General features: G+C 47.7%; 1 protein-coding gene across 8 annotated transcripts in view; it reads left to right on the top strand.

The window, feature by feature from the left end:
- Stox2 (storkhead box 2) overlaps positions 1 to 12,465 on the top strand; it is a 251,385-nt gene that overhangs the window by 130,606 nt on the left and 108,314 nt on the right. For 3 of the 8 annotated variants that reach the window (XM_031339742.1, XM_031339748.1, XM_031339749.1), the window contains exon 1: positions 4,587 to 6,128. The exons of 4 other annotated variants lie outside the window; for them this stretch is intronic. In XM_031339742.1, the coding sequence (XP_031195602.1) occupies positions 5,963 to 6,128 (166 nt within the window). In that variant the 5' untranslated portion in view covers positions 4,587 to 5,962. Of the gene's footprint in view, positions 1 to 4,586; positions 6,129 to 12,465 lie in introns of those variants that run through there. One more of the 8 variants, XM_031339745.1, reaches the window with a different exon arrangement.

Raw genomic sequence — 12,465 nt, 5'->3', positions numbered from 1 at the left:
TCTATGGCTCTTCCTTTAGGGGTGGGGCTTTGTGAGACTTCCGCCATCCATGTTGGGATGATGTCAGGGGTGTTGTCATTATTCAGCTCTTGTTTGGACAATGCTGTTGTTAAGATTCCACGAGTGAAGCTTTCCTTTCATATACAGAAGATGGAAATCTTTCAGGAGAGGTCCTGGTCCTCTTCTCTCCTGAGATGATCTCTACTGGGGCTGTGCACCCTATGATCAGATGCTTGTTCTCTCCATTTTGAACTGATGTGGTCTTCTGTAATGGCTCCACCTGCCGCCATGACAGGTTTCTTTGCTAAAGGATGCCATTTTCCATACTCCTGTGGGCATAAAGATAAGTGTTTAGAATGCAGTTAGAGGTTACACTGGTCTAGGGCCATGGCTGTCATATGTTCTTCTCCAGGTTCTATGACCTCACCTGTCATGAGAATTTGGCTAGGTTTGCAGTACCAGGCATGATTTCCATCCCATTGTGTAAGCCTTAAGTCCAATTAGACAGCTGTTGGTTACCTCCCAACTGTAGCTGCCATTATACCTTTGGGGATATCTTGTCATTCTGGTTATTGCCGTTGCTTTTAGGTGTATTGCTGGGTGAGAATATTGATTACCTTCATCCTCTGGTGGCTTGCATGGCACCTTCAGGTGCTATGAAAGCTAGTCCTCAGGAAGGAGGATTCTAGTCCTATGTCTGAAGTATATTGTGTCGTCAGCAACAGGGTCTCACCTTCAAATTGTGGACAGCAACCAAGAGCAATAGCTTCCTTTTGAAGGCTGAGTAATATTCCACTGTGTGAATTAGCTACATTTTGTTTATGTGCTGATGGAAAACCAGTTGCTTTCACAATGTGATGCCGATGAATAAAGCTGCTTGAACATTGCTTGCAAATATCTCTCTTATACCTTGCATTCAGTTCATTTGGGAGCATATTCAGATATGGAATTACTGGATCATATTTAATCCTGTTTTTAACTTTTTGAAGTATTGACATACTGTTTATTTAATCTTGCCTACTGCACATAGGGGCTCTAATGTCTACACACTAATGTCTCTCCACACTAATGTCTACACATTAATGTCTCTCCACACCAATGTCTCTCCACACCAATGTTTCTACACACTAATGTCTGTCCATACTAATGTGTCTACACACCAATGTCTCTACACACCAATGTCTCTACACACTAATGTCTATACACTAATGTCTCTCCACACTAATATCTCTCCACACTAATGTCTCTCCACATTAATGTCTCTCCACACCAATGTCTCTCCACACCAATGTCTACACACTAATGTCTCTCCACACCAATGTCTCTCCACAACAATGTCTCTACACACTAATGTCTACACACTAATGTCTTTACACACCGGAGGGCTTTCTTTCCTTCTCTCCCCACCTCTTTTTGATAATGGCTTCCTAAAGGTTATAAGGGGTACCTTATAATACTTCTGATAAGTATTTTGATAAATACATGGATTTTTCTGGTGACTAGTGGTGTTGAGGATTTTATGTGAGTATAGTTATCTTTTTGTTTGTGAGTTTAGTGTTTGACAGCTGAGCCATCTCTCCAGCCTTTATGTTGCTTATTCTTATTGACTATCTGTATATCTACTGTGAAACTTTTGGATTAGGTTATTTGGTGTGTGTGTGTGTGTGTGTGTGGTGTTGTTGCTTTGAGTTTTAACAATTCTCTCTTTATTGGGGATATTAATCCCTTATTAGACTTATGGCTTGCATTTTTTCTCTCATTCCATAGAAGGCATTTTCTTTTCTGTGGATAGTGCTTTTGATATGAAATCAGAAAATTCATTTGAGGTTTTTCCTTTTATTTTTAATACTGTATATTTGGTATATTCAAAAATTTAAAAACAATTGGCATATCTGCCCGGGAAAGACTTCTGCTCAAATCTTCCCAAGTGTCTGATAGCCTTTCCAGGTCGCCTGGTTAGAACCCTGAGCAACAATGACTAGAACAAGATGTCCCTAGAACAAGATGTCCCTACCGTCGGGGAACACACTTCCCTGCTTCTTAAATTCACTCAATGGCGATGAGTCTGGCAATTTTAAATGATTTAAATTTTAAAGGAGAATCTCAGTCAAACTTCTCACAACTGTCCATCTTAACAAGTCTAAAAACAATGACACAATCGAAGTCAAGTCACAAAACAGGTCTCATTAGTATTTATGATCTCATACATAAGACTAAATATGAAAATGCTTCTTAAGCTTGATTTAAAAACTTTAATTTTAGAAAAGGGACTCGTTTACCCATTGTTATGTGTGTGGGTATTCAGAGTGTTTATGTATATTTATCTGTGTATGTCTGTATGTCTGTGTGTACATGTGTACATGGATTTGTGTATTGTGTGTTTGTGTGGGTGGGGTTAGAAGTACATGTGCAGTGTGTACATGTGGGTGGAGGCCAGAGGTTCATTTTAGGTATTGTTTCTCAGGTGCTTTTTTTTGAGACAGTGTCTCTGGTCTGACCTGAATCTGATCCGACACAATCTCTGTGTCTGGAGATCTCTGATGATTACAGACTGGCTGACTGGGGAGCCACAGGGATCCTCTAGTCTCTGCCCCTCCAGTGCTGGGTTTATAAGCGTGCACTTGGCTTATTTTTACGTGGGTTGTGGTTGTATAACTCAGCTCCCCAGTCTTGTGACTGAACTGTCCCCCCAGCAATCCAACTTTAGTTGTGAACTTCCCAGATAGAATATTGGGGTTCCCAACCGTGGGCTGACTTGGTGGCTAGTGGCTAGGGACCCCGGGGTAACATGAACAAAGCAGTCTTTTCCCTAGCACAGATGGATGGGTGTGCTGAACCAGCCTTTCACAGTGGCTGTACTCATCCGTTCTCTTGGGATGACCATTGCACATTGTTAGCTGATGTGGATGAGTCAGTTACTGACAGGGGTGGGGGTGGGTGGGTGGGTGGCGGCGGCTACCATACCTGCTTCATGCATCATCTGGGTTCTGAGAGCCCTGGCGTATTTACTGCCTGCTTCTTATGCGTCTGGTTTGGCTGCTTGGCCACTGGATGCTCTCACTTCCCTGCAAGTTCTGTTGTGGGACCAGAAGTAGCTCTCCTCTTCAAATATACACCAGCCCACTCATCCTTTCACAGTGTGAACATGATCAATTATTAAAAAAAAATATTACATGTAATTACCAACCAGCCCCTGCCTTACATTATACCCTCTATATAGAAATTATAAAATTATGGCTGGATTTTTGCTTTGAGCCCTTCTGTGTCCCCCAGTCCATCAAGAGTAGAAAATAAAACCTTGAACATGGCCAACAAGTCCCTGCATGATCTACTCTCCCTCACTCTCTGACCTCATCGCCCACGGCTTTCTCCCTCAGCTCTGACTCCAGCCATACTGGCCATCTTGTGTTTCTTCCAACAGAAACCAAGACTCTTTTCAACTTCAGGACCTTTGCACTGTTCCCATGGCCCCACACACAACTCTGTCACTCTTTGCACCCTTTGAGGGGCTCTTCAAGCTATAGGCCCCAGTTCTTGGCATGCCACATAGAGGTTAATGCAGCTTCATAAAATGTGGCACAACTTTGTGCTTTAACTCATCTTTCTGCATTTCTTTTTTTCTAGAAAATTCATTGCATGGGACCATATTTGGTATTTTGCTTACTTAACCTGCCCAGTGAATGAATATCAAAGTTGTCATATGATCACAATCACTCTTAAGTCATAATTACTGCAAAAATTTGTGTGATCATTTTAGCTTCATGAGAATTGTTGTTTTGTTGATTTGAGATACCTGAATGTAAATAACTCCCATTCGTGCAAATATTATCAAAAGTCACCTCTATGGGTCTCTACACATTGATTCTTCTAAACCAGTCGTTTTTCTGTGCCTTGCCATTTTAGCAAAGGGTACCTTTTAAGGGCTTATCTTGAATTTAAAAGGAGGTCGCTGAACATTAGCTAATAGGTTTGTAGTTAGTAATTAATATTGCTTGGTGTAGTTATAGGTTTTATATGTGACTTGTGGCTTTTTATCCCCGCCCCCTTGGTATCTACAGAGAGGTTATTCTGGCTGTGCATTACCAAGAAGCATACTGGAGAGGGATGATGGCCTCTCTTCTAGATCTCATTGCCTTTCTGCCTCCTGGATGTCTTGCCAGGGCTTCCCGAGAATCTTAACTCTTTAGGGCCCTCCGACTGCTGAACGCACGTCTCCATGAAGGCTTCCTATTGCTGGCTCTGCATCTTGTCACCCATCAGCGTGGAATGCCACCTTTAAAATGATTGGGAACGTCTTGTTGTCACAGATGCATTAAAAAAAAAAAAAACCCAGCTCAAACGGGGAAATGACAGATCACCTCCAGATGCAATCAGGTTTATTCTCCCTGTTTATAGCTCAAAACGCGTTTTTGGCAACCTAAATGGGGAGGTGAGAGTGGCGGATAAGAATGGGAGTGGCGGCGCGTGGCGGGGCTGGCGGCCAGGCCGGGCGCCTTTAACTCGGCGTGACCTCGCGTCTGGCCCGCGCCCCCTCCTCCGTGCGCACCGCTGTCCTGCAGCGATTGGTGCTTGGACCATAAACAGCTGTGCAGGGCCCGGCGGTGCAGAGGCCCCGGGCCCGCCAGCGCAACCAGGCCACTGGGGAGTGACTTCCACTCAGGATCGCGGAAGGCGCAGGCCGTTGGCGCGTGGCAGTCGGCGTGGGCCTGGCGTCCCCGCGCGTTCGCGGCGCCCCGTGTCTCCGGCTGGGCGCAGGTGGGCCAGGCCGGGCGCCGCAGATCGGCGCGTTCCCACGAAGGCTAGCCCTCGGAGCGAGGGGGAGGGACCATCGGAAAGACGTGGAACGATCCGCGCGGTGTCATCCGCAGGGCCCAGGCCCCGCGCCACCGCCGCTGTCGTCGCCGCCGTCGCCGTCGCCGCCGCCGCCGCCGCTGGGGCTTTGCTGCGGGCATCCACGCCGAGCCTCCGCGCAGCCCGGAGATTAGCATGACACTGGGTAGCCGTCCCGCTTCCGGCGGTGCCAGAGCGCAACGCGCTAGTCCCCGAGCCGCGATGGCCCCGCGCGGGGGCCGATCGCCGGGCTCCGCCGCCGCCGCGGCCCGGGAGTAGGAGTATGCCTGCGGCGGGGGACCCACGCGTGTCGGCTCGCGCCCCCACCCTCCCGCGCCCCCGCCAGCCTCGGAAGGAGGAAGCTTGAAGCCGCGCCGCGGTCGCCAGCACCCAACGGGGCTCTTCCTGCGTTGTCGCAGCGGCGGTCCCCTCCCGGTGCTCCCGCGCGCCCCCCGTTCGAGCCTCTGGAATGAAGACTGCCTCCCGAGGACTGAGAGAGAGAGAAGCAGAGGCAGCGGGTGCCGGGGACTGCGGGCCTCGCGGCTGGGAGGTCCGGGGAGGACGCGACTCGGACGCTGTCATCCCCACGCCTGGCGCTGAAGCCTCCTAGTGCGGTTGGGGCTGCCGCCCACCGTTCAAGCTGCCGGGGCGTGCGATCCCGGGTCGGCCCCCGGAGGCCTCGGCTTCCTCATTCGTTTGGGTCTTTTGTGCTGTGGCGCACCGTTGGCTAAGCACTCCTGCGCTGAATCGGGCCATTGTCTGCGCTCCCATTGCTTCCACGCTGCAAGTCTCGGCGCCCCCACCCCGGCCGCCCCCTCCCAGCCGCCGAGCCTCCCAACGTGCCTTCCCCCCCAGGAATCTGGAAGCTGGAAGCCCGGCGGGTTGCAAATGAAGTGGAATGCATTGTGGGACGAGTGTAAAATCCGAGCCTTCTCCGTGGGGGTGTGGGGGGGCGTGGGGAGGGCCGGACCTGCCGCCGGCGGTGTAGACACCGACGAGAAGAGGGGTTGGGGGAAAAATAATGCGCGCAGAGTCCTCCCGGGTCGTGGCCTCGGTAGACGGATGAAGCAGCGCGCTGCGCCCTGGCGCTGAGGCCCCACTCTCGGGGCACCAGGGTCGCCCTTTCCCCACCATGAAGAAGACCCGGAGCACAACCTTGCGGCGAGCCTGGCCTAGCTCGGATTTTTCGGACCGGGCCTCGGACCGCATGAGGTCCCGCAGCGAGAAGGACTACCGCCTGCACAAGCGCTTCCCCGCGGCCTTCGCGCCCCAGGCTTCTAGGGGCTACATGACATCAGGTTGGTAAGCTCGGTTCAGACGCCGCCTGTGATCGGTGCGCCGCGGCCAGTTGGGGGGCTCGAGGTAGACCTGCGGTGATGGATGTGGCGAGTTGTGGGGAAGAGCAGGGAAAAATTAGCTCCCATCCACCATTTTGTACCTCTCTGGAAGATCCACAGCAGGCCCTCTCCCAATATGGGGTTGGAGAGCTATTCGTTAGGTAAAATCGGGGAGGGGGCTGCTGGGAGAAAGGATGGCTGCAGCCTTCCTTGAGCTTTGTGAAAGGCGAGCCTGCGTCCAGGGTTGCCCGCAGTACCAGGTTCGCCCGTGCCTGCCTGCGTTATGGCTAGTACCTTAGAGGGTATTTAAACACCCCTCCCCCCCTTTAAAAAAAGGAACAGGTTCTTTGCACCGTTCTGGAGATTCGAGGCCCGGGAAAGATCTGCCCATGTCCCTCTGAGGCTGGTTCAATTTGTACACAGGAGCTATGCTGTGGAGCTCATTGAATGCTTGGGGAGGGAGTCGTGGCGTGTTTGCATACGGAACGCTCGCACGATTGCGCGTTGGACTTAGCCTAGGTTGCATCAGTGCTGTGGATGGAATGGAGGCTGTGTCGTGTTTTGCATGCCGGATGGGAAGGACGAGCACAATGGCCATAGGATTGAAGGCTTCAGAATAGGTTTCTTGTGAAAAAGCAGTGACTGTTCAGAGAGCCTCCTCGAATGAGCTGGTTCTCTTTGAATCCCATTCACTGGCTCTGCTTCCTGGGTTGTGATACCGTACTGGAGATGCTGAAGGGGGGAAATCCTGCAAACCTTGCATTCTGTGTTCCTTACAAATAAGGGTGCGAAGATGTTTTCATTCTGGAAAGAATTTGCTTTTAAACGCAATGTAGTGGAAGCGTGGAGACTTTATTCTAAAACCAAGTCCCTATACCAAATTACCCCAAACCCTGTCTTAACTGGGAAGATTGTTTTAAGCTTGTGGTTGGTACTTACAGTCAAGCTTTACTTTCTCCCCAAACAGCAAATCCTTTTAAATTGAGGTCAGTATCTCACACTTTAAAAATGTACCGTGACCATGTCTCCATTCCCAGAAAAGCCTCAATAAAAGTAACTATCCCTTTTATTGCAAAATCGGGCAACATAAGGATGTTGCATGCTATTTTGGCAAACACACTCCCTGGATTTTTTTTCTCGCTCTCGTGACAAACCAGATTTGGAAAGGAAGTAACAACCACAGTTGGAGTTTAAGTAATTTAAGAGGTGGCTGTGGTTCCTCTATTTAGGCTCATGACCAGTTAATGTACTGTACACCTAGATCCAACTCTACCCTCGAAACACCATGCCCATAAGCCTTGCGTACACAAGAGTGTTCAGCTAATCCCAGGTTTCCCTCACTTAGGGTTTTGGATGCTTTCATGGAATCCTCAGCAAGCCTTTCTTTCCTGCCCTCCACCCCAGAAATCAGAATTGACACTAACTGCAGAGCTGTTGGAGGGCAGGTGGCTATCAGTTCCCGCACAAGCCTGCAAGACTCTTTAATAATGTCAGGCACACTCCTGGGGAGTCTATTTTTATCTGTCTCATCTTCCCTTCCTTGTGATCACATTTTCAGACTTTGCAAAAGAAGTCCCATGATTACCCAGGGCTGTGAGACATCTCCGAGGGCACGAGGGAGAAGCTTCCAATTTTACACGATTCACTCATTCCATCCCGTGTGTGACCTGCAGTTGTTGGTTGGGTGGTCTTCCTGGGATGATCTGTTTCCAGTTGGTGGTCGAGTTCCATGGTAGGTTCCTCCTGCTGAGAGCAGAGGAGCCCAAGGAGAGAGCATTTGGTGGAGCCTTCCCTAAGACCAGGGTCTTGTTAGAATCTCATAAGGATGCAGGGTTGGATAGAGCATGGCCTTGTCTAGGAAGGAGAGCCATTACTTACTGTTTTATTGTAAATGTCAGCTAGTCCATGGAATGAAAAGCAGGTCTAAGGTTCATTGAAAGAAATAATGGATACTAAGGCATTGAGCATGCCTTAGTGTCTGTCTGAGCATTGAGAGGGGAGTGGGCCCTTTCTCCTATGTAACTTTTAAGGTGCTGGTTGCACAAGAGGACAACTATCTTATCATTTCCTTCCCCAAATTTGGCTCTTTCCAGCATGTGGGAGGAGCTAGGAGCTGATGCTATAAGAGACCCATGGAGATCCTTTGGAGGAAGCTCCTCCTACAAAATGGGAAGGGGATGTACTTGTATCAAGTTGGTTGTCCTGGGTGCAAGCCGAACCTTTGTTTCCTGTCTCAGAGGATGAACTAGGAAATGAAGCGGCTTAGGGACATGAAGGCCCTTGACGCTTCTCTCTGCTGGCCCAGTCATTGGCTTTACCATTTCCTGTTATCATACTCCATTTTCAGTCAAGGAGAATTTTGTTGTAGGTAGGTAAATTATTTGGATTCAGAGGACACAATAAGCCTCTTCAAAAAAAAAAAATGTGCTAAATAATCTACCCTAGCTTCAGCTTAGAGAGACTTTTTAGGAATCCCTCCAGAAAATATGAAAATTAAGGGAAATAGTTAAAAAAAATCAGGGAAATGAGAACAATTCCAGGACATTTTTAAAAGAAATACACGCTGATTGCTATCCTGGGTTTAGTGCAACTATCTAGCACACAGTAGGAGTTTCAAGTAGAAGTGTAGGCCTTTATAAGTTTTAGTGAGGCAGCCCCATTTCTAGCGGGGGAATAAGTAGTCACCAGTGTCAAATGTGATTTATAGCAGTGGGCTTGACCTTTGGCCTTTTTTTCTCCTGCTCCCTTCAGGAGAGAAATTTAAGCTCTTCCAAGGTCAGAGCAGACACACAGAGTGCTGATCAGGTCCTGCAAGAAGACAACTGCGTAGAAAACGGAACCTTTCAGTTGTGAAGATCATTGCTTTCTTTCAGTGTCTCTTTTCAGTTATCAAATCGAAAGTTACCCTAAGGATCCCCAGCCTCCTAGCGACCAGGGAGTTCATGGGTCTGCAGAAGAGCTCACTGTTCCTCCTCCATATTCATTTCCCCACAGTGCCTTCTGGGCAGGAGCGGGGGATCTTGCCTTTTGTTCAAACCAAGTTGAATATAAAATGTGCACAGCATTCTAAGAAGAAAGGAGTTGGGGCAAATGGTGGTGGGACCATTCTGCCTCATGTTCCTAGCACTGGATAGAAATGGTGGCATTAACTGTTAAAGAGCGGAGTCAAACTCCCCACGAAAATGGAACTCTGTAACATCCAGAGCTGAACGTTTGCAGCTGTGATCCTGGGCCACTGTGAAATGATTGGAGGGCTTTAAGTGCTCTGTGGGCCAAGCCTTTAGAGCCTTCTCTGTTCTCTGGCCTTTGAACCACTCATTCATAGGACGCCAAGCCTCTTATTTCTTTTGCTTTCCCCTTGGGCTATACTGAAGGTGGTTGATGCTCCATGTTCCATGTAGAATGCTGATAGGATTTTGGTGGGGAGTCTCCCATCCGTCAAGATGGCAAGTTAACTTTTCTAGTCTTCAGGGTCTACTGAGCATGTCTGTAAAAGACTTTGCATGCGAATGAGAAAGCCGAAGGTGTCAAGTTTTAGGTCAGTGCTTGAGGTTTTTAAACCTTCCTTTAAGGAAGAAAGCCAACAAAGCCCTAAGGAATCTGAAGAGAAAGACAAAATAAAAACCTAAACTGACATCCTCAAACATGTAGATTAGTTTTGTCTGATGATGACTTAATAGTCTTAATTAAGCAGGGAAGACTTGACTGGCCTACCACCCGATTAGTTGATTGGTTTTCATTTTGCAGAATCCAGTCCTGGGCCCTTCAGTATGAGCCAGCCCCTCATGCTCTCATATTGTAGGACACCTGAGAGTGGATGATAGACACGAAGGTTCTAATCATGGCCTGCCAGAGCCAGCTGTGTCCCCTGCCAGTCAGATGGCCTCCCTCGGTCTGTAATGAGTCCTTTGGCTCCACACCTCCATTTTAGAGGTCTTTTAATGATCAAGCTTGTAATGAGCAAACTCTAGACTTCTGAACTTAGCACCTGATCGTTAGGAGAGCCCTTTGCCCTTCTCCATACACTGGAGCCTTGGACTTCTCGATACCTGAACTGTGCTCACGTTGGAGCCCAGCTTCCTGCCATCCTTAGGCCCCGTGTTAAATGTGTGCCTCATTGTGACCAGGTGACAAGCTTTAATAAATAGCATCCTGTTTCTCCCCCTTTCCTCTCTGGCTCTCCTCTTCCAACGGTTTTGATTTGCAGCTAACTGTACTGACTGCTGTCATCAAGCCAATGCAAGGGAGGGATGGTACCCTTGGAGGCAAAGGACGTTATTCATTATTTCCCAAGGGAACACCAGCAGTTTACAAAGGCCACCTCTCCTGGTATTTCAATATCTTCTACAGTCTTTGGGGGAAATTTTTATTTGAAAAAGAAAAGGAAAGAAAAAGAAAAAGAGAATGCTGTACAAAACTTTAGAATGTTTATAACTTCTGGGCATTTGAGGCCTTAAATTTCCTGTACCCCCATAGATTTGGAGGAGATTAGGCTGTAATGCATTCTTTGGTATAAGATTGTTTCTGCTGAATGCATGACTTGAGAGTAAAATCTGGTTAGGTTCTTGCTATTGGGATAATACACAAACTTTGGAGTTTAGCATGGCCTTCGTTACTCAGCCTTAAAACTGTGTGATGTCTTGGCTCTAAAGGCTTCTTGTGGTAGTGAGAGCAGAGTCTAGTCAAGTCTGAATTTACTCTGGCCACAGTCACACAAGAATGAAATGACGCGAGTGATTTTTTTTTTAAAGGATGTAATAAACTTTTCCCTAAGTAGTAAATCCTCAAACTATTTTTATGTGATGTTGGAATGTGTAACCAGCTGGCCAGAAAATCCTATTGACTTCTCCTACTTAAATATTTTAAATTTGTCTCTTTATTCGAGCTCTTTAGATCTTCTGTTCTTCTCTACTATTGTCCAAAGGGACCAGCTTTGCAGGCCAATCCATCCTTCTTGGGATCCTAAAAAGCTTTTACTTTTGTTATTTTTTTTTCACCTGGATGAAAGCAAAACTGGGAGAAGTTGCTTCTCCTTTTAATGCCACTTATGCAGTGGAAGGAGTCCTGCGTGGACTGTGGGCTCCAGAAAGTCTTCAAGGCGTAGCTTTCCCCATTGTTTCCACATCTTTCTAACCTCCTCCTTACCCTGTGCTTCAGAGTCGATCTGGGAGCTCACACCCGGAGCCATTATGTATGTTTCAGACTTTCTGTAACATTGTTTAGAATGTGCCCTAGCCCCCACTTCTTCAGGTCTGATAGAATTCCATCTCCCCTTCCAGAGTCAACATCATCTTGCCTGGCCCCTTCAATCTGAGATTAGGTCTCATAACTCAGATTGGCTTGAATTTTCAACCCTCCCGCTTGAGCCTCCACCGTAGCTGAGGGTGCAGGGGCACCCCAATGTGCCCAGCTTGCCCCCTTCTTATTCTCTTCCTCCAGATTCTTTCTGTGACAGTTCCTTTTTGCTTGTGTTATAACAGCTCTGCATTGTGCCTCCAGCTCACCCAGTCCCACCCTTTACCGGACAGCCAGCTGTTAACTGACAACACCTGTTTCATTTACATCTTGTGCCAGCATCCTTGAGCTTGGCGCACATCAGGACTCAGATGTCTTTTAGATGAGTGACTTCTCTTAAGAGGAGGAAAGGAGGGATGTGTGGAAGTCTGGTTGTGAGTCATCCTTTTATAACCAGGGAAGTTGCTACAGCTAGAATTCTATAGGCTATCTATTATCGTACCAAATATGTTTATTACATGCTATACAATCTTAAGATCTTACCTTTGAATCATCTCCTTCTGTGGGAGAAAAAAAATCCAACAAAGCCCTAGCTGTTCACGAGCAAGTCTTTGGGAATCAGAAGTTGGAATATACAGTCAGGAGCCAAGTAGAGGGGTTGGTCTGGAATATGGAGGCTGAACAGGGTTCAGAGAAGAGAAAGATGCCGGTTAGCATCTGGAGAGAGAGCTTACTAGGTCTTGAGGAGTAGCTAGGATTTCAGGAGATGGAGAAAGAAAAGGATGGGGGACGGGTGGGGAGACGGTATGAGCTAGATACAATGCTGTGTGCAGTTTATTATATTGTAACTTTGGGATGTGAGAACAGTGTAATCAGGCAAGGGAGGAGCCTGGAATTTGGGTGAATCCTGAGTTTATGAGGCAAGTAATAGATTTGTGGCTTTTGGAGGGAGCTAGTGAAAAAAAATATGTGAAGAAGAGGTGCCCTGTGGTGGCTTGGAGTATAGATGGATGCCATGCGTGTCTAGTACTTTGGAGTATAGATGGATGCCATGCGTGTCTAG

This window comes from Mastomys coucha, unplaced genomic scaffold (assembly GCF_008632895.1).
Source record: "Mastomys coucha isolate ucsf_1 unplaced genomic scaffold, UCSF_Mcou_1 pScaffold22, whole genome shotgun sequence".
NCBI classification, from domain to species: Eukaryota; Metazoa; Chordata; class Mammalia; order Rodentia; family Muridae; genus Mastomys; species Mastomys coucha.
Note: the sequence above shows the minus strand (reverse complement) of the source record. Positions and strands in the feature narration are given on the sequence as shown.